General features: G+C 45.2%; 1 protein-coding gene across 4 annotated transcripts in view; it reads right to left on the reverse strand.

The window, feature by feature from the left end:
• The window catches only part of Slc38a4 (solute carrier family 38 member 4), a 66,193-nt gene that overhangs the window by 23,691 nt on the left and 20,513 nt on the right, over positions 1-21,989 (reverse strand). For 2 of the 4 annotated variants that reach the window (XM_023723520.1, XM_023723521.1), the window contains exon 2: positions 3,629-3,859. In XM_023723520.1, the coding sequence (XP_023579288.1) occupies positions 3,629-3,747 (119 nt within the window). In that variant the 5' untranslated portion in view covers positions 3,748-3,859. Of the gene's footprint in view, positions 1-3,628; positions 3,860-8,608; positions 8,696-13,831; positions 14,666-21,989 lie in introns of those variants that run through there. The other 2 variants (XM_004638588.2, XM_023723522.1) reach the window with 2 other exon arrangements.

Consider the following 21,989-nt stretch of genomic DNA (forward strand, 5'->3'; position numbering starts at 1 on the left):
ACCCACCGGGCTCCCAGGCCACGGCCCTGCCCGCACCCACCGGGCTCCCAGGCCACGGCCCTGCCCGCACCCACCGGGCTCCCAGGCCACGGCCCCCCAGCACGAGCCAGTCCAGGGAGGGGCCTCTTTGCTGGCTCTCACTGCTTATACAGGTATTCCTTAGAGGAAAACTGTTCGCTGGTAGCTTTGTGTTATGTTTGGTGTGTGTGTGTGTGTGTGTGTGTGCGTGTGCGAGCGCACACGCATGTGTTAATTACTCTGAAAACATCCATGAGTTATTAGATGCTGCATTAAACTAAGAAAATTACTCAAGAAATCCTAAGAGTTGGTAAAGGGCTTAAGAAAGAATGGAACTTTAAACTGTCACCATCCACGTAAAATTGCATTGGTTGTCTCCTTGGATGGGCTAGAAGATGAGTACACTGTCCTGATGCTGCCCCCGTCCTGTTGTCCAGCTCCTGCAGTTGCCTGCGAGGGACCTGCAGGCTGGACTGAGGGACACTCACAGTTCCAAAACGCTTGACAAATCAGGCCACCCAACAACGTCACACTTTTACCCACTAAGATGCCACACAGCCTTCTTTCCTGCTACTGCACAAAATGCTCAGCAACAGAGGTTTCTTCAAAGTGCTTTGTAATTAGATGAATTACACTTTTTAGGGTGTTTTGTGCATTAAACAGTAAAATAAAGAGCCTCCTTTGAAAAAAAACCAATAAAAATAAAGTGAAAAGAATTATTAAAATCTGCATATGTTAATAGGAGTTAATCCTAAAAATAAACTGGGGAGAAAGAGGGATTAATCATTGAGAGTAGACGGCAATAGGAGGTGTAGGTGGAAAGAGCGGGTGAAACCACAAGGCTTGAAGTGCCCTTCTAGGCCCCTCGGGGTCCGAGCGCTGCACGCACGGGACCATTTCTAGCCTTCTCACCCTGCTCTCAGAGGACGTGAATGCCCTGCATGCTGGCCTCTTCTGTTTCCACCCTTTCCCCAAAGCTTTTTGTGATCCACATTAGTAGCGTGCAGTTAACACCCTTGCTCTGTGAGGACTTAGTACACAATGTTCAAAGCTGGAAACTGAGATGGCTGGATGAAACAGGACTAAGGACTATAAAAATAGACCTGTAACTTAGAAGAGGAATTTAAACTCAGGAATGGCCAACACTATTTTTCACTGTAATCAATAAACTAAAATTTTTACTCCTTAAGTGATTTTTAAAAAATTTTTGAATTTGAAAGTGAATTCATGGGGCATGACAGATCATCCTTTTTTGTAAGGTATTTGCATGCTTTTATTCCAGCATAAGAGAGTTATAGCCCTAAAACCATCCAAGATTGCATGAAATACATGAAGAGCACCCTCATATGTTAAATATTTAGGTACCAAACCCAGAATGTATTGGAAATATAAAGTTATTCCAAATACATGCAGTATACTAAATTTCTCCAAAAAATTACACTTTAAGTTCATTCCAAAGCAAACAAAAATAAAGATTATCTTTCAAAAGTGATTATAAAATTGCACAGTGATGACCCATGTTTGAGCGAGGAACTAGAAGACAAATCACACTGAGCGGCCCAGAAGGCGCTACACAGCCTCTTCCATTGTAGCTTTTGAGGCCTAATACAATCGCTCGAGGACTATTCTTGAGACAGCGTCCCAGTCAGTCCAGCCAGCCTCTGCAGAATTCACGTTTGCATGCATTTCTTTCTGAGTCGGAAGACACCAGAGCTTAGATCAATTTATCAGAGGTGCTGCTACAGGGAGAAGCAACAGGAGCATGCTGTGTCTCTTCTGTGTTTCCCTGCTTAGTTAATCCTTACAGAGGTAGACGCTGGCTTGCCGTTTTGCATTTTGCACCGACGCTCAAAACACGCGTTTGCCAAAGTGAGGCAGCCACGCTGCAGACTCCAGTGCCCTGTCTTCTTAACAGTCACCCAGTACTGAAGCCACCAGGAGCGCAGCTCAGTGTCCTCAGCAGCCTCCCTGCTCACTGCACAGAACTACTGAGAGGACAAGTGCCTCCTCCAGCTCGCCCATCTAGATGGCGTGAATGGAGGACAAGGCCCCTTTGTGAGGATAATACTCTGTACTCTGGGCCTAGCTTTGGTCAAAACCTCCTTCTAAGCATCTTTAATTGTGTACGATTTGTTTTTATCTTATAGCAGTCAAAAATTCCTTTCTGGGATGGCCAAACAGCTCAATGAATTAAAGCACCTGCTTAGGCAGATGCAGGGACAGGGGTTCGATCCCCAGAGTTCTGTGCTGGCCCCGGTGAGCTGTAGTGAGACTTTGTAGACCCTGTACTAAATTTAAAAAAAAAATCTCTTTTTGAGCATCTTTTACTGTGCATAATTTGTACTTATAATGTTTTGTGGGAAATTAAATTACTTATCAAATAACTACAGTCCACCTGCTACACATCAGGCAAACATGATGTGTGATAGGTGGTAGGGGCAGGGGCCACTGACCTGTGGTACTGATGTGACTAACACCTGGACAGGGAGAGGATGCACAAAAGGGCAGCGGTCATCTCCACCTGGGGATGCAGAGGCACCGGCAGATGCCTTCCTAGGAGGCTTGACGTTGGGCAGACTCTTAAAAGGCGCGAGGTACTGAGCCAGACAAGGCAGGAAACCATGGTGCCTCCGGGTGGGCGGGGCAGTGGGAGTGAAGGCGGGAAGTATGAGAAGGAGGATCAGGACAAGAAGATGCTTATGTGACTAGTAGGGTCTAGTTTAATCTACGCATAACAGCTGAAGTGGAGTTGTGGCAAGATTTTGTTCAAGGATGGGGCAGGATAGAATTTGCAGTGATGAAAGATTAGTCTTCTAAGAGTGCAGGATTAGGCAGAAGAGAGCAAGTTGTAAGAGAGGGAGCCAAGTTAGGGCTGAGAGGACAGAGATCTGACAGAAGATGGCAGTGGAATGGAAAATAAGGAGACGGCTTCAAATACTAATACTCTAGAGCCAAAGGGACAAGGGGCCTTGGCTGCATGGGCAGGGGAAGGACACGTACTTTAGTTGTGCTGCTGAATGAACAGATGCTTTTTATCAGGACGGAGATACTAGCGGAAGAGCTGGTTTGAAAAGAATGACAGGAACTCAGAATCAGATGCTGTAAGTCTGACTTTAGAAATGAGGTGATTTGGACACACTAGCTGTCAGAGAAGCAGTGTCCTAGAAAATTGGAACTTGTGACCTAAAACTCAGTCGAGAAGTCTTACAGGCAGAGGACAGAGCACATCTGTGGTGACCCCGTGACAGTTCCGAGTGAGCTCGCTCAGGCGACGCCTGTACAGTGAAAGGAATCACGGCAGATGCCTGGAGATGTGGCAGCGTCGAAGAAGCAGCCGAGGGGAGAGGAATCCAAGAAGGAAGAAGTCAAAAGCAAGAGGAGCGCTGAGCTGCCATGACTGAGGTGGCTGCTGGATGGCGACACCGCGGTGCTGTCACCTCGATTTCAGCGTAGTCACAGGAAAGCCTGACATCATGACTGCGCTTCCGCATCAGGAAACTGACACGCCAACCTCACTGCTGTCTCTAAGTTATCGGTTAAAAAGCAGCAAGCCCTTGCTTTCCGCATGCACGGGCTTTCCTACAGAACCTGGTGGTCTCCAGGCCCCTACCTGCTCATGGCCGCCTTCTCCGAGTTCCCCAGCCCCGAGAAGCTGTCCTGCACGCTTTCTCCACTGCTGCTCTCCCCGTCGGGCTCGGTGTTGACACTTCTCAGCTCCACGGGATCCATTTGACCCGTCAGCGCTTTCTTGTCCACACACGCACTCCTTCAGTGTAAATAACACACTGTGCCTTCGGCCTCAGGCTCGGCCACCCCGTGAGGATGTTCAGAACACTCTGTCCTGCAAACAGAGCACAGCTAAGTCATTATAATTTTCTTTAAATTAAATAAATGAATATAAATCACATACTTGGCGTATGCTTTCTGTAAATTGTAGAGAGGAAACAAACTCCTGAAAATTTTATGGAAATAGGCAGTGAATGTTTCTTTGACCCAGTACAAAAAAATTTTAAAAAAAGATAGAAAAGAAGATAAAAAATTACTAGCCGCTGCCGACCCAGTTGGTATTGTATAAGGTGTGTACGCGGAACGAGCTCGGCAGGTGCTCGGCCAGTCGCTGTGGGAGCAAGAGGCCCTGCAGATGTGGCCGCTGCCATCACAGGGACTCCTATTTGTGAGCTGACTTAAAAGAAGGGAGACGGACGAGAGCTGTTGGTGGGAGAAGATCCGCTAAGTGTCTCCGCAAGCGATAACTAGGAAGAAGGTTACTGTCTTCACTGACTCGCGCGCGGGAGAACGAAAGCACTGACATGCTTGATCGTATGCAACGCAGGGTCGAGTCGGAGACTAGGAAGCCACCTCCTAAGTACGGACACCCTGAAGCCAAAGTTAGTAGTGACAACAGGAAGCGCAGGTCTGCCTTCGGGTCTGCGCCAGCCACTAGTGACATCAAGTTAAGATGCATTTTCATGACGAAGACACCAGTTTTAGGCTCTGCTTTAATTTGCTGAATCTCAGAACAAGTCATCTAACTTTGCCAGACCTCACTTCTTCCCTCCACTGTAGAATGTGAAGAGGTGGATTACCTGCCTGTTTGTTAAGAAGTCATGAATCTACGTTGTTCATCTACTTTCTTCTGAAATTTTTAGTATTATAACCATTCAATTATAGTTCAGCAGTAACATTGTGAGAAACGTGATCCGTCTCAAAAGGAGTGGGTCTGAACTACGCAGCACCCGTTGGTCAGAAAATCCTAAGCCAGAAAGTATCACAAATGCTTACTCCAGAACACACAAAATCGCCTGACGAAGACAGCCTTCGGGAACGTCCACAGCGCGGTGCCCGGCAGCACTCCAGTGGAGTCCGCTCCCCTCTCGGGAGGGGTTCACAGCCCGCAATCGCAAAACACACACGTGTGAATGTTAACAGGGAAGAAAGGACAGAGCAACGAAGCAATCCAAGAGAGATGTTTAAATTAGTGTGACAGGGCTGGGGAGATGGCTCGCTAGTCTAAGTGCCTGTTTGGCAAGTGCAAGGACCCGGATTCAGTCCCTGATATCGCATGTCGTGCCCGCCCCGGAACCCCAGGCGCGTGTGCAGGACACCGAATCCGGGCATGGTGGCACATGCCTGCAATCCCTGCGCTGGGGAGGCTGAACTACATAGCGAGACCCTGTACCTAATAAATAAATAAATAAAACTAGTGTAGCAAAAATATTAAAATAGCAACCCTAGAATAAGTACACTGTAAAAGAAGAAACGTTTACGTTGTAGAATAGCTGAAAGAGGAGCGCCACTTATTGAAACAAAGAAAAGCCTGCTAATGGAAGAGTTATGAAACTAAAATACTTATGGAAATCAGCCGAGTTACAGCACAAAGAGATAAAAAAGAAAATGTGAAGACATACACAGACAGGAGGGAAAGGATAAGAGGGACCAACATGGTCTAATGGTCATTTTAATGTGACAGAATTGTGACGCTAGACAGACAAAATAGCAAATGATAATGCCAAAGAATTTCCCAGAATTGAAAAAAGACTGCTCTCAAAATTGGAGAAATGTTAGTATTTCAAGCAGAGGAATAATTTGAGTCTGTTCATGAACAGTACATACTCTAAGCACATTAAATGTAGCACAAGAGAAGCTTAAAACCTGAGGGCTTACAAGACACAGAGCAGTTAAAAGCGAAGAAGAGAAACCCGCAGACGCGCAAGGACGCCCCTCGCCCGCCACACACTGCCGGCGTCATTTCTGGGAGCAGTACCGGGCACAGAGTCTGCTCTTCTCACTTGTTAGCCATTTTCAATTTTAACAATTCACTGAACCCTCTTTCCCTGATTTGTCAACTCCAGGCTGACAGCTATGCAGTGGCGTTTTGTGTTTTGGTTTTTGCATTACTGGGGGTTGAACTTGGGACCTTACACTTGCCAGGCAGGCACTTACGCCGCTGAGCTATACCCCGGCTTAGGCTGGCAGCTATGAAAGGTAGGAGAATCAACATGTATTTTTCCAGCCTAACTTCCCCATGCTCCTAATTATTTTGTAAAGATGAGAATCGCTTTCATTTCGCTAAGAACTACCAGCCTGCCTAGTGGTTTCACATCCCTACGACACCAGTGTGAGAGTTACAGATGTCCCTGACTTCCTCCGCCGGCATGCACACACCTCACATGGTGTCTCCTGAGTGTGCAGAGCATCTCACTCCTGCTCTAGTTTTCATCTCTCTGATAAGTCATGGCATGCAGCAACTTCTCCCTGCTACTCGGGAATCTTTTCGGAACCAGCACAGGCGCAGCATGACCAAGCCCACAGCTGCCTTTTCACGTCGCTCATGCGAGAGAGTGAGGAAGGAAGGCAAGCAATCAATAAGAAAGCGCACATCCAAGTGGGTTTCAGAAATGTGCGTCGAAGAAACTAAAAGTAAAGCAGCTAGTGGGGTTTGGGGCTAAAAACGAATGCTTTGAGGAGGTTAAAATTTAATCTGAGAAGGAAGGAGGGTTTCAGAGACCTAGACTCTCATTAGAGACGCCTAATGTAGCAACAGACAGCACAGCCAGGAAGCTAGCTACATACCAGCAGGAGCTTAGAGGGAAATTCACAATTTCGATGAAGGTCTTACAACCAAAAGAACTTAAAGAATGCTTATCGTGAGAGAAATAACAAAATGTAAAGACGGGTAAAAGTCTCCTAATTATTTGAACGAATTATGTTTGCAGGTTGAGAATCGTGGCATTTCATCCTGCTGTGCAAAACAGTGCAGGCTGCCGTCATCTGTCGACTGACCCTTCTAAACACAGGTGACCGATAATCAGCCGTGACATCACGAGCACACCGTGGCGCGCCCCGAAGAACCAAGTGGGGTGCTTGACTGCATAGTCAAGGAGCTCTAATCCGGTATTATCAAAAATTTTAAAGCAAACTTTGCGCGCTCTTTTACTTTCTGAATGGCTTTCTCCTCCCACCTTGGGGTCTTGTGCAGCTGTGAGTGTTTCTCGAAGGCTCCTCTCTCTTCCCCAGGTAGTTTTGCACGGTGCTGCAGTGCCACGTGGTCACTCTCACGGAGCATGTCTCGTGGAGCAGCTGGGCTTTCAGGTGCTTCACGCAGGAATGTCTTTATTCGGCCTGCACTTCCGTGACTGAAATCCAGACTCGGAACTATTTTCCCCCCAGAATGTTGAGAGGTCACCTTCCTCTTAGCGTCTAGCTTCTTCTGATGAGTCTGGTTCTCACTTCTTGGTAGATGGCATATGATTTTCCGAAGGGTTTTATTTCTTATCTTAAAATTGGCCCTAATTCAATGGAATGTACGTAGCTTTAAAAACTCGTCTTATGCAGCACACGGAGGGTTTGTGCAGTCACAGGGCTTCTGATTTTCTTTAGATCAGGAAAAAGTATTTATTGTTTTTAAGGATTATTTCTGCCCTAATAATTTATTCTAACACCATTATTAGTCAGGCATTGGATCTCTCGATCTGTTTGTTAAGCTTTTCTCATTGTGCATGGTCCCCGACTCACGGTTCAGTTTACATCGTTTCAGCTTTATGGTGGTGCAGAGTGGATGCACATTTGAATTTCAGTCTTTCGCAGGACGAGTGGCACGCAGATGCCCCCTTGGGCTGCTGGGCAGTGGCAGTGGGCCACTGTTCACAGTCAGGCACACGGGCATGAAGCAACTCTGCCCTCCAGGGCACTGCCTGATAAGCTCTGCCGCTTGGCAGGCCTGGGGCTTGCGTCTTGAATGTCAGCCAGAGGTCACTGGGTTGGTGTCCTGCCCCTGCCCCCAAGGTGCTGCTGGGGGAGGGGAAGCCAGCAGATGAACCCTGGCAGAAGGGAGTTGGGTCCCCGATGGCAGCATGCACTTGAGAGGGATACTGGGACTCCAGGTGCTCCCGTCGCTTATTTTGCCTTTTGGTCAACTTGTGGTGAGAAGGCGTGCTCTGCTGTGTGCCACCGCTGTGGCGTGCTGTGCTATCACGGGTCCAGAGAAATGGGCCCGGGCCGGCCAAATAGCTTGACAGAATAAAGCGCCTACAAGCAAGCGCAGGGGCCGGGGGTTCGATCCCCGGGCCTGCCGTGCCAGCCCCACCCCCAGAGTGTGCTGAGACAGCGATTGAGACTGGGTTTGGTGGCGCGCCTGTAATCCCAGCTCTTGGGAGGCTGTAAACAGGCGGATCATTATGAGGCCGATCTAGTAGTGAGACCCTGAACACCCTCTAGACTCTCTCAAAACAAAAAAAACCAAACCAAACCAAAACAAAACAAAAAAAACCCAAAACCCACAAAGTACACAGCCTGAAAGAGCTGAAACCATGAGCCAAAATTAAACTGTCCTCCAATTCGACTCTCTTAGCATTTTGTCACAGTAGGAGAAAGCTGGACAGCACAGCGCATTCAGAGTACTAAACAGATCTTCAACTTAGTGATATAGCAGAAGGGAGTCTGCTGGAATGTAGCTCCACCGTAAATTGAGGAGTATCTTTTTTTTTTTTTTTTTTAATCTCAGTATCTTATTGACCTATATTCAGGGGTTATTCCTCCCTGTTACAAGATAACAGATTTATCTTCCATTTTACTTTTCATCTTAACTCACCAACGAACGACTTCTCTCAAACACGTTTTTGATTTCTGCTAGCGAGCAGTTGTGCGGTGGCCCCGGTCACGGCTCCCGCGCTGTGCCCCCTGCGCTGGTGTGTATACTGCAAAGGCTCGGAGCCGGCATAAGCGCAGAAGCTCTGGCTTTGAGGACAAGCGGAATGCGATGGAAATGCTGGGCAGATTACCTCACTTTTAATTTTCCATCTGTTGCAAAACGAAGGTAAATATCATTTACACAAAAGTAGAACTCTGAGCGCTCAAACAACGTTACGTATGCCATCACTCAGCCATCAATAAACTTGAAGCCTTTTTTCTTTTCCCAATAATAAGAATGGTTCTGATGCTTTTATTTGTAACAAACAGTATTTCATATTCTTAGTTTACCTTAGACTCTTCTAAAAGAGGGCTTTCTAGTCCTCAAAATTCTCACAAACATTGTAAACAAGGTAAGTCCCTCTCACAAATACAGAGGTAACGACCTCTTTTCATGCCATTTTTACCTCCTATACAGCATTCATGCCGTTCTCTCTTTCTTTCTGTATTTAGGACACAGTTTACAGAGTCTACAGGGTTTACAGAGTCCACAGGGTCTCACTATACAGATTGGACTCAAAGTGATCCTCCTGTCTCAATCACCATCTCAGTGCACTCCCGGGTGGGACTGGCACGGCATAGCCGGGGATCGATCCCTGGTCCCTGCGTCTGCCTGAGCAGGCGCTTTAGTTCACTGAGCTATCAGGCCAGCCTGCCATTCTGTTTTGAAGTGGTAATTTCCGGGAAATAGCTGTTTGAGGTCTCAGCCACTCATCCTGACTTTGGCTCTGGCTCAGGAAGCTCTCAACAAAGTTGAAACATATTTTCATAGCTCCTATCTTCACCTGTGACTATTTTATCACTGCTCTACTTCCAGGGAATCATGGCCAGAACTACAATTTCAAAAGAACGAGGTCCCTGTGCGAAATGGAATAGCCAGAATCAGCTGCCTGGAGCAGAAAGCACACATCTTCAACCACATAGACTACATCAGGATTGTTAACATGTAATTGTTGATTACTTACATGAGCATGAACCACGATGGGAGTAGTTTACAGAAGGTATCCATCCATCCATCCATCCACCCACACATCCACCCACCCACACACCCATCCATCCATCCATCCATCCATCCATCCATCCACCCATCCACCCCTCCATCCACCCACCCACCCACCCAATAAATATTGAGGATGAAACCTGAGCCAGAAACTGTGAAAATCACAGACGGGGAGCAAGACAGAGTCCTTGCACTGGAGGAACGCATCCTGGGACAGCAGACAGACTTTGAAACAAACCATGACAGTGCACTGACTGCTTGCTTCTTTCTGTACAGAAGCACTTACTGAACTAATCAGTGATTCACCATGTGAGTCGGGTAACAAGGAATGATGCTGGCAAACACTGAAGCAGGGGTACCGCCTTCACAGCCCCAACACCTCTGACCCTTGTCTCGCAGGTGGCACGTCCTTCGGCCCACAGTTCCTGGGGGCCATCAGGCCCTCAGCCTTGGCTTCTCTCACTCCCTATTCCCTACCCCTCTGCAGCCCAACCTATCTCCTTTCAATGTTTACTTAAAATTTCATCAACCTCCATCTCCATGATCATTGTTATTTCAAATGACTAAATGACTAAGAGCCCTGGAGTGATTTCCTCATGGCTGTTAGAGCAAAATCAAAGGTCCTAATATGCTGCACAGCTGCAGACTTTGGCCAACATCTGTCCCCATAAGAGCTATTTTTGCTCCCAGAGTCCCACTGCCAGCCACCTCAGGAAGTGGAACATGCCCTTCTTTCCACGTGGGATGCTTTTCTCCACAGTTCTCACCCAGATAACTCCCCATGGTAACCCAAAAAAGCGTTAAAGCCCACGTGGTCAGACCGTCTTCCCCTGACTCCACCACCTAAACCAGATCCCTGATTACCTGCTCTGCAGTGTGCCCTCCCTTCCCTCAAAGTACTCGTAACACTATGTACTTATATTTTGTTTGTTTGACTATTTGACAAATGACTCTCTCTCTCTCTATGCAGGAAATTTCATTTAGGAGAATACAGTGCTGGATTTGTAGACTCTATGCCCAGAGCATTCAGCACAGTGCCTGCCGTTACATTCTTCTAAGACCAAAGCGACTTGGAGCGACCTCCAGTCTAGATGCAGGCATGCATTCCTTGTAGTTTTAGAAGTTCGTGTTTCAGATGCAAAATTTAAATATGCTTCTCTGATTACCAGCAAAAGGAATGGTCATGTTGCTCAAAGAACGTACAAAATGCTTCTAAGACAAACATCTGATTTGGTTTGACCAAACTTTTTGTAGTTCAGCCTTTTTCCCCACTGAAGTTCAATTTCTTTGTGACATGGAGTGGTCTTACAGAAACAGACAGGCTGTTCCAGAGACGTGACCAATAGCATCATTAATTCAATTCACTCATTCATAGAGATGCAACAAAACCTTAAAAGAAAAATATTTGGGCTACTATCACCTTAGAAATTTCTGGTTTCATGATACTTATTCAGAAATATGTAACTATCCTAAGTAGCTGATTCCTTATGTAGAAATCTTAGTTATTAAACATTTCGATATCTTGTGTTTTGAATGGTTAGTTAAGACGCTCAGAATGCAAGATTCTCAAAACAGCAGGTTTCTCAGGCTGTACAATGTGGTTCAACTTTAAAGATGTCAAATCTGGTTAACAGAACTGTCCTGAGTCAAGAAGTTGTGACCTTCCATGGGCACTGCAAACATTATTTTACCTGATATGTGGAAAGCGACCCAGCACAATCGGAGTACACTCCCCACCCTTGCAGCTGGTCTGGTCTTCCACGCCAGCCCAGGCTACCCTGATGTCCAGGGCTGGGTGCAAACGGCCCCCCGAGGCACTCCCTTTTGGTGGAGCCAGCAGATATTTTATTACATTCAATATATTGTATTACATTAATAATTGGCCATGCAACTTCAAAAAGCCCAGCTATCTTATATCCAAGGAACGATTTAAATGAGTGTCAGATAAACACATATCGCTTTGACATTAAAACAAATTTGCTATACTGATACCTTTACCTTGGATGCCTGATCTCCCCCAGCGAGGCCTCCCTCAGAACACTTCTGTGTTGGTCTACGGCATGACCTATCTCAGAATCAGCATCTGCAGACACGCTCGCCTGAGGGACCTCCCAGCAAGGGATGCGACAAGAGCAAGCTAGGAAGTTACCTGGCCATTTCCTATTGCTGATGCCAATAGTTTAGCTATACTCGGATGTGTCTTAGACCTAACCCAGGGGAAGAACGAGAAGAGCCCCCAGAACGACTCGAGGCCGAGGGCTTTTCCTCTTGCCGAGGCCAACATAGGAGTTAAAGCAGTTCCTTGATAAAGTAAAAAGGACCGCTCACACAACCGGGACGTGCTCTTTCCTTACAGCTCGCTTCACTTTGGTCTTAGAAGACACGGATTCTCCGGTCATCTTCAGCACAAATTCCGGTAAGCTTCCGCTCGCGCTTGCGCTAGTGAGCACGGTGCACAGCGGTGCGCAGGCGCGTGTGGCCGCCGGAGCGGGTCCTGCGGCGGTGCATCCTAACGCGCGCCGCCGACAACCCGACGCGAGCTGTGGGTGCTGTGGGTTCCGCAGCGTCTCCTTTCTGTACTACAGATGCGGGGCCACCCCAGAGGTATTTGTTTTTTCTTCTCTTGAAAATAGATTTTTGGTATACCTCTTATAGTAATTCATATATTTTTAAAAATCACTTCAATATTCATCTATTATACAACATGATTAAAGAAAATTGGTGTTTAGCTATCTATCAAGACCTCCTTTTTTAGAATTTTAATGTTGCTGATACATCCCTTGAAAGTATAAACATAAATACCATCAAGAAAAGTCCCAGGAGATTATCTAAATATATAATTGGGGTCCAGAGATGTAGCTCAGTGGCACAAGCACCTACCTGGCTAGCACAAGGGCCTGAGTTCAATTCCTGGTACCAAACAATGATAATCATTATTATTATAGTTTGAAGAAGTAGTTAATAGGAACTGGAGGATCTTGAACTATAAATAAAGATTTTTTTTTAAAGAAATCACACCTTAATTGATTTACTTTGTCAAAACAAAATTTCTTTCTAGTTCAGTGTTCATGGATATATTACTTCGGTTCAAATATTTTCCCACTGATTAGGAAACATTCAACTCTGCTGTAATTCAAGCTTAATTTTTTTTAATCTTCTATTTATTGAACACAGGGTCTTACTAGCCAGCTGCCTCGGACGTGTAGTGATCCTCCTACCTCAGGCTCCGCAGCACTGCGATTACAGTCAAGCAGCACCCCGCCCAGTGCCGTGTGTCTGGGGTTCTGGCACTGCAGTGTCATGGTACTGGGAATCAAACCTGGGTCTTTTCACTTGCAGGGCAGGTGCTTAGACTGTTGAGCTATCTCCCTAGCTTCTGTAATACAGGCTCTTAATAGTTAATCATCAAATATCCCATGACATGTTCAAAATGCAAAGTTACTTAAATCTTCTGGGAATTCTCTTGTCTGATTGATAAATTTGAAAAGAACAGCTCTATTGTAAATAATTGATTCCGGCCTCCTAAAGCTGTGTTTGCATTCCATTGACTTCTTCAGTTTCTTCTCATAACGTTGCTCTGAAAGTGCTCCTTTAACAGGGTCAACGTAAGAAGAAAAGCTCAGACATGATTCTCCCTTTCCGAAGTACACATGCAGTGCACGCCCTCAGCCACTCACATCTGCATGTGGTACTTCTTCTTAGATAATTTTTATGCACTTTTTACTTGTTTTGGGGACCCAGAAGCATCTTAATGATGTGACACGACGCCCACGCTTTCACCATCTTACACTTCTTCCTAGGACCACGTTCTCCATCCCATGCGGTGAGCAGAGGACACGAGCGCTTGCTGCCTGCTGCCCCTCACAGTATTTCCTCTCCCCGCCACCCACTGTCCTGTGCTCAGACCTCAAATTCTCAGTGAAAGAAAACTCCAATCAGGATCTGGGTAAATAATTTCAATACTTGCCATTATGCTGAGTTAATCTTTTCCAAAATGAGAAAACATTTTTACCTAAATAGTATCTTTAAACATTTTAATTTTTAATGAACAAATGATCAGCACAATAAAAAGGCGAATGAAAACACTACTGTAACACTGGAAACATTGGGTAGAAACAGCTGTACCTTACTGATTTATCCAGGCCTGGGCCGTCTTTCCTGACTTGTTTGGAATGGCAGACCCTGTCACGGAGCTGACTTTTTTGCAATTTTGGAGATCTAGACAGTGACTTAAAGACCAGTGGGAGTGAATGCGACAAGCCAATCAACATTACCACCTCACCCCAACACCTCCCTGTCCAGCTTGCGTCAGCTTTTTTAAAAAAAAAGAGAGAGAGAGGCTAGCTCAGTTTACTGTTGTACACTGGGGTTAAACATCGGTTGTTACACCAATTTCTATTTGCTTTTAGAATTTTGGCTGTTATACCACAAAATACTCTCTGAAAGTTTTACGGTGGCGTTTTTCCCATGAAGATCCTGCAGCTTGGTTGGTGACTAGCTCTGGAGCAGCGAGTCTTTATTTCAGTCAAAATAAAACAGCTACTTGGAAGGACGTCAAGGTATCAATAGTCACGGGGCCAGATTGTTTAAGTGAGTGCTGTAATCAGAATACACGGAAAACACTGATTTCCTATGGCACAGTTACTTCCTACTGAATTGTCAACCTGATGAAAGGAACTTTTACAGAATGACAGCCATTTCCAAGTGGCACCAATGTATCCAAGGTGGTGGGCAGCTGAGAAGCTCAGGCTGCTGACAGCCGCTGCCGGCGCTCTGAAGCAGTCTGCGCAGTGCACAAAGGCCAGCTGATGGTGTGGGAAGAGTTTCGGAATGGACATATTTTTTCTCCCTTGTAAAAACTGACTTAGCTTTCCACATAGCAAAGGAAGAGTTAAAAATGTATTGGCAAGTGATTCCTTCTGCTATGAAAATTTATTAACCAGTCACTATTCTGAAAGTGAGAATACACATACAGGCCAGAAGTCAATCTAGAATGAAGGTCTCCTTGGCCGGTTAAGCATTATGACAGGACGTGACGACCAATCAGACACACTGCTCGGTGACACCAGTTGGGTCAGTTCTTATTTCCATTTAAAAAAATAAACATTGCTCTTCGATTAAGAAATTTTTAAGTTGATGCAACCCATTAAACATTAAACAAATGTCTGCTTGCCCGCTCTCTTGCCTTTTCAGACATGCCCAGCTGGTGTACTAGCTTCAGCGCGGTACATTTGCTTTTACTTTTTTTTTTAGTGCGTTCAGCACTCTTCAGAGTTTGTAGGTGAGAATGATCCTGGTCTACGGGGAAGCGATGGCGGCCAATTACTACTTCTCATTTCAGGGAAATCGAAAAGATATTCCTTTTCTAATTGCTGTTTCCAACACTTGCGGTTCCATTTGCTCTGTGGCTTGTAGGTGAGCGTGAGACCCGGCAAGGGCCCGCAGTGGTTGCTAGAAAACTAAGGCTCCTGCTCTTCTAAAAGTCCCCTTTAGGGTGGGTCTGCCGAGCAAAAATGCTTGCGCTGCGCCCAGTGAATGTGTGTATGTGTGCTTCCACGTTGAATAGTGTGGCGGTAAGTGTGTACACGCTCAGGCCATTTCTCTGACTTGCTTAAGATTTTGAGCCTCAGCTGCCTTCTAATTCTGATCTTCAAGTATAACAAGTAATGGTAGCAAATTAGCATTGTAGATTAAAATTAAGTACTCACACAGGAGACCTTGGGAGGGCCTTATGCTTCTTTGAACCTATTTTACAGAAGCACAAATCTTACCACAGATTTTTCTAGCACTGACTTTAAAAACAAATATACACACCTGAAGTCTACTTTGGAAAAATTAAATACATTCAAATAATTAAAGTGCTGTTTTGTTTTTAGATGGTTTTTGCGCCCAGAGCACTAGAAATATTTAGACATGGCCAAAACGAATGAAGAAATGTACGGTCTAGTCTTGACAAAGCTCAGAGTAACTTTCCTTCATAAGGCAAACAAGACTTAAATTATCCATTTAAGTCCTGAACATTTCCAAAGGACATGTCAGTGTAAATTTACATATATTGAGTAATATCTATTCTTTTCATTTCTAAGTGTAGCATACTCAGTCAGGCTCTAACTCGGCTCCAGATTAACTGCAGAGAAAAGTAACAGACAAAATACTTACGGTCTCTAGAAAACGAACAAGATGAAAAGCACTCAGGTCTGGAATAACGAAGCCAGTGCAGGCAGCGTGATAACGAACACCTCCCCTGGTCGTTCATGAGAAGCTCGAGTAGTTGCCACCACGAAGGTGCAAGACGCGGTCCGCGCACGTGGAGGGTGAGGGCGGAGGAGAAAGTGGGTCTGCTCCCGGGGAAGCCTGGCTTCCACGCTGCAGCACAATTAGGGCCAGCGCAAGTGCACAGCGCGCCAGGCCTCTGGCCGAGAAGAGTCCTGAGAGACTGGGGCCATCCAAGGGGCCTCTGCGAGCTTATGGGCCAGGAGCACGGCCTTGGGAGGCCACACGAGAATCCAGCAGGCAGCGGAGAAAGGGAAGGGCATCCTGCGCGGAAAATGCCGATACCCTAACGGCATATTCTGACAAGAGAGAAAAATCACCCTGCCGCAGCAGACACTTTCTGAAGAGAAATAGAGATATGCAATGGATAAACCGTATCGAAAAGGCATGAAGACTTAGGGCCTTGAAAGTGTCAGTGATGAGGACTCTCTGAAAGCTTCCAAAAAGATAAAACCACTGGAGGACGGATGCAGGAGAGAAGGCGGAAGCAGGTGGAGGCACAGACAGCAGGCGGCGAGGAAGCCTCCCAGCCGAGGAACTGGGCTTGGTCGTACTGGACTGTCTCACAGTGATGGTGGAAGGAAAGGCAGAGAATTTAAACTAAGGGCCAGGAGAATTTGACCCTTCTCCTTGTATTGCTATTTCTTTTTATCACTTGCACCAACTCACAGCACATGCTATAAATGTTATGTGATCATTTTTATAGAAACAAAAAACTTATAATAAAATACTTGTTTTTCTTCACGTAGGGGAGGAGAGCCTACCCAGTGGAAACTCATCCATTTCAGCATCATCCCATCAATTTCTGGTTGTTGTCCTCAAATAGTACAAGGAAAGTATGAAAATGCATACCGCAATGCAACGCGATCTGTTGGAAGCACAAAACTGTTGTCTCAAAAGAAAGTGATTTAGAGTGTACGCATTCAGTTAGGATTTTAACACCCGTGTTTGAGAGGACGGACCAGCCTGTTTAAAATTTCTACCTACAACGATGCAGTTACATCCAGTTAAATTTTTTTCCAGTTAAAATTAATAAACACCTTCAAAAAGGCGTTATTCAGCCATCAGGCCCGTGCAATGCCCCTGCGAAAGGTGACCCACCGTTCTCCCCTCGGCTGTCACTGACACCTAATTGTGGTTGTTGGACAAAATGATATTCAGGAAGAGCATCTGGTGACAGCCAAAGTGAAAGAAGACGTCAGGAAACAGCAGTGACGAAGAAAATATTTAATTTTTAATGATTTGCACTGCCTTTGCTTTTGTACTTACTGAATTTCCCCTTTACCTTATTTACCATTTTTCTTGCTTCTATTACTTTTTAAACTCTTCTCTACTGTAATGTATTATGATCCCTTATTCTTTTTTAAATCACTTTTAGTCCTTAGATTTATAACTTCAACAGCCAGTAAAGTAAAATGGAAACCTAATAAAGTAAATATACACACGTGAAGATTTCCTTGGCAAACTTAAGCTATTTCAAGTAAGTAAAGCACTCGCTTGTTGCTAGACTACTTTTTGCGTAGGAACTCTCATCCCAAGAACTCATCTCTGTTCATATCTTAAGCTTTCAAATATGGGCAGGATTTAACTTCAATCCAATTATTTTTACAGCAGTAGAAGTAAGTACCTATCTGACTTACCAAGGTTTTCTTAAAATATGGAAGACATCAGAAGAACTGTAATTAAATTTTGCCTTAATAACATTTCAATTACTTTTTAAAACATAGGATTTATACTGTGGCTTCTGGTTTCCAAGCTTAGAGTAATAAAAAAATGTGATTTTTTTTCACATTACAGCTTTGTCACTTCAGATTTTTAATTTTATCTCTTTTTTCTTTTAAAGGAAGAAAAAACAATACAGAATTTCAGAACAAAATGATAGGAAATTAACAGTGGCTATTACATTACACATTGTTATCTTCAAAGTAGTTGCTCAGATTACCAGATACAGGCATGAGAAATTGATCAAACAATATAAGCACTAATTGCTTCTTTTAATAAATTAATAGAAATTAGTACTGCAATTACCGTAGCTAATACATATATATTTCCCCTTTCTTCTTTTCTCCTTTTTCCCATCCTGGCTGTTCTTTCTTTTTGAGCAGTTTTTTCCTTTCACTGTATCTACTGTACACTTTGCACCTTATTTACTCTTTCGGTTTCTCACACTAGGCAGACAATACGATGTTTGTACACGTGGGTCTGGTTTCTTCCACTTACAGTATGGTCTCTACTTGCATCCATTTACCTATAAAAGCCTCACCCTTATCTTTCTTTGTAGCTGAGTAATACTCCATTGTATAAAATGCCACATCTTTTTTATCCATCCCTCAGCTCATGGGCATCTGGTTTGCTTCCAAGGTTCAGCTTGGCAGACTGTGCAGCGACAAGGGTGGGTGCGCATATCCTGCGTGACATGAATTCTTCAGTTCTTCCGGGAGAACAGCAAGAGGGAGAAGAGCTGGCTCAAAAGGGACCTCTACATTGATTTTTGCAGCAAAGAAAAATAAAGAAATCCACAGGGAAACCCTCCTCAGCTGTCCCAACAGCAGAGCTCCACGTTATCCCAAGGGTGAGGTGGGGACTTATACACCCGTGTGGCACATTCTCTGCCCCACTTCTGGGGGTGAAGCTCAGGAGTACTGTGGGAATCTTTTTTCATCATCTTGTAATTATTAAACTTCAACTTATAAGATAAAAAAAAGGAATAAAAGAAGATCAAACAAAAAAAATTACCCCCCTCAGAAAAGCCACCTGTCACCTTCAAGACAGAGAAGTGAAGTTTACAAATTGTCTAAGTCCCTGCTACCCGAACCTTTCTGGTAGGGTAAGGTCACTTGTGTGGTAGGGTAAGGTCACTTGTGTGGAGGCCTAGGTCACTTGTGTGCTTTTATTTTTTGAGGCAACAAAAATAGTTCAATTTTTTAAAAATTAAAGCAGGATTCCTACACTTTCATAAACTTCAAATGTTTCCAGTTAGCATTTAGGATTTTGGTACTTTATCCAAACTGTGGTCACCCACACTTCGTGAACTGCACTCTCTTTCTTCATTCTGACTTCGGAGGACACGGGTGCCTTCTCTCTGCACCCTCCCAGACACCCCTGCGGCGATACACTGGGCCACTTTGGAAAAGCTTGAGGAGCCAATGACTGTGTTGCGGAATGAGCAGATAGGCTTGGTGCAGCTCAGCAAATTTCTTGACTTGGCCACAGACCTAAATCGAAGATTGCAGCTAACATCAGCTGATGAAAAGGAGGAGGAGGGAGAGGATGGGGAAGAGGAGGAAGAAGAGAAGAAGAGGAGAACAAAGAGGGAGAGGAGGAGGAGGAGGAAATGGCTCAGGGTGTTAATATTTCATCTCTGCCTTTATTTGTCCTTTGAAACGGATCTTTCTGGCCCATTTCATTTCTTGATCCTACATTAAAGCTTAATTTTTTAAAAATGTATTTAGTACAGGGTATACAGGGTTTCACTATGTAGATCAGACTCATAGTGATTCTCCTGTTTTCTGCCTCCCAGGAGCTGGGATTACAAGCGCGCGCCACCACGCCCAGTCTCCATCGCGATCTCCGCGCGCCCCCGGGGTGGGCTCAGCATGGCTTGTGGTGCTGGGGGTTGAACCCCGGCCCCTGCGCTCTGCCTAAGCAGGCGCTTTAGTCCACTGAGCTATCTGGCCAGCCCTGATCCTACATTAAAGTGATGAGGAAAAAAAGCACCACAAGTTCATTTCAGGCTCTATTGTGAAGGATGAAAACATCTATGAAATTTATGGGTGACAACTTAACGAATGGACTGCAATTCTAAATGCTAGGTTGGAGACCTTAAAAGCCTGCTTTCAAGAGTGATCCCCAGTCTTTAGAACGCCCACAAGAGAAAGCCACATAGCTAAGCGATGTATAAATTGCCAATGTTATAGCAACACTTCCTAAAACTTTAAGTCCCCTTGTCAATTTCAGTTCTCCATATTGAATGCAATATTAATACAGCACGAGGTTGGGTCAACTACCTTTCTAATAAGTGACAATTGGTGGCTTTAAAAAGACATTCTTGGCTGGGGAAATGGCTCAGTAGAATAAGCGCTTGCCTGACAAGCACAAGGGTCTGAGTTCAAATCACTGGTTCTGCAAAAAAAAAAAAAAAAAAAAAAAAAAAAGTAAAATGACATTCTTTGTTTTGTTTTTGTGGTACCAGGGATTGAACTCAGGACCCTGCGCTTGCCAGGCAAGTACTTATTCTACTGAGCCATCTCCCCGGCCTTAAAATGACATTCTTGGTGAGTTAGTGTATATTCATTCCTTTGCTCTCTGCAAAATCCCACTCATCCTTTTCCTTTAAAAAAAAACCTTTCCTACAAAGGGCCGGCCAATAGCTCAGTGGATCAAAGCACCTGCAAGCAGGCACTGGGGCCCGGTGTTCAATCCCCTGGGCCTGCTATGCTGGCCCCGCCCCCAAGTTGCATTGAGATGGCAACTGAGACTCGGCGTCGTGGCACACGCCTGTAATCCCAGCTCTTGGGAGGCTGTAAACAGGTGGATTACTGAGTCTGAACTAGTAGTGAGACCCTGAACACCCTGTAGACCCTTCCCTAAAATACAAAAAGAAAAAGGAAAATCTTTCCCACTGGAACACTTTTGGGTTTGTCATTTCCTTCCTGATTGAATCTTGTGAACCGGTGCTGCTTGGCTTGAGCTTGGACCCCCAGCAGTGCCTCCCGCTGTGGGCCGATGGGCTGCTGCTGAGCATCAGGCTTTGAGCACAGCAGGCTGGGCAGAGGAAAGGCCCCGCCTACGCAGCCACAGCACCAGCTCTCTGTGACCGAGTTCATCGCTCTGGGGACCGGAGATCTGCTCAAGCTAATTTTCAGTATTCTATCCAGAATGTTGACAGAAGAAGTACATGCTCACCAGAGAGAATCCTTCAAAAGAGTCTGAACTGAGATAAAGAATGGTATCACTGATATTTCTCCTACTTTACTTTTTGGTGCACTCGACAGAATTCTGATGGACTCAATGTCTTCTCCTTAGAGGAGAGGATGGGTGGCTAAGGAGAGCCGCGTGTGAAAGGGTAAAGGGAGTGCACAGCTCCGGGCAAGGACCCAGCCACCTTTAGAGGTAGCTGCCTTCCTGCAGTGTTAGGCTCCTGTAGGGCGCTCCTCTCAGTGCTGGGCTCCACGCAGCACCAGGTAGGCCACGTGCAATCAGAGCGCGGCATGGCGATGCCTGCTGACCAGCGTGCTCAGTGTGGGCTACAGGACTTGGCAGTGCCGTTCAGGGTGATATGAACTGGGCCTGCTGTGCTTATTGGCTGCCTTAATTAGAATTATAATTCCTGGAGGGCTGGTATAAAATTGGTAACACTAATCTTTCTTTAAATATAGGAAAACTGATTCAGAAAAAACCAAATGTCTTAGCATAATTGAGTGGGACAACAGCAGATGGGGGACATTCGGGCACATGGTATATTTAGGCTCGGGAATGAATTCCAAGTATGTCTAGACAGCCAATGTAGGTTAGTTAGAGACAATCTGTTTTGCTTATTTACCTTGATGAGTATTAGATCATGTGTGGCTCATAGAAGTACTGCATAAATGTTGGCTGAAAGCCCTTATTAAAGGTTTACACTGAGCCAATCTGAGTATCCAAAACCTTTCTTTAGATTTTTTTCATGAATTTTCAATAAAAGGCCTTGTCCTAATCAACCTAGCTGATGGGTCCCGCTCTGTACTACAATGCAGTCTTTCATGATGCACAGAGGCCAGCATGAGGGGCAAAGAGAATGCCCGTGCCACACGAGCCCCACTCGGTGCCCGACAGAGCGGCCTTCCTGGAACATTAGGCAATAGTTACAAATCATGTGTACGAAGACCAATAAAGATAAAGGACAGTCACGGGTGGCAGAAGGCAGCAGGCAGCGTCTCATGATAGTGTGATTCCTAGGTTGCTTCAGATTCATACAGAAAATATGTAAAAACATGCACGAGAAAATATCTGAAACAACATACAGCAAAAT

The sequence above is a fragment of the Octodon degus genome, unplaced genomic scaffold, assembly GCF_000260255.1.
Source record: "Octodon degus isolate 3935 unplaced genomic scaffold, OctDeg1.0 scaffold00100, whole genome shotgun sequence".
NCBI classification, from domain to species: domain Eukaryota; kingdom Metazoa; phylum Chordata; class Mammalia; order Rodentia; family Octodontidae; genus Octodon; species Octodon degus.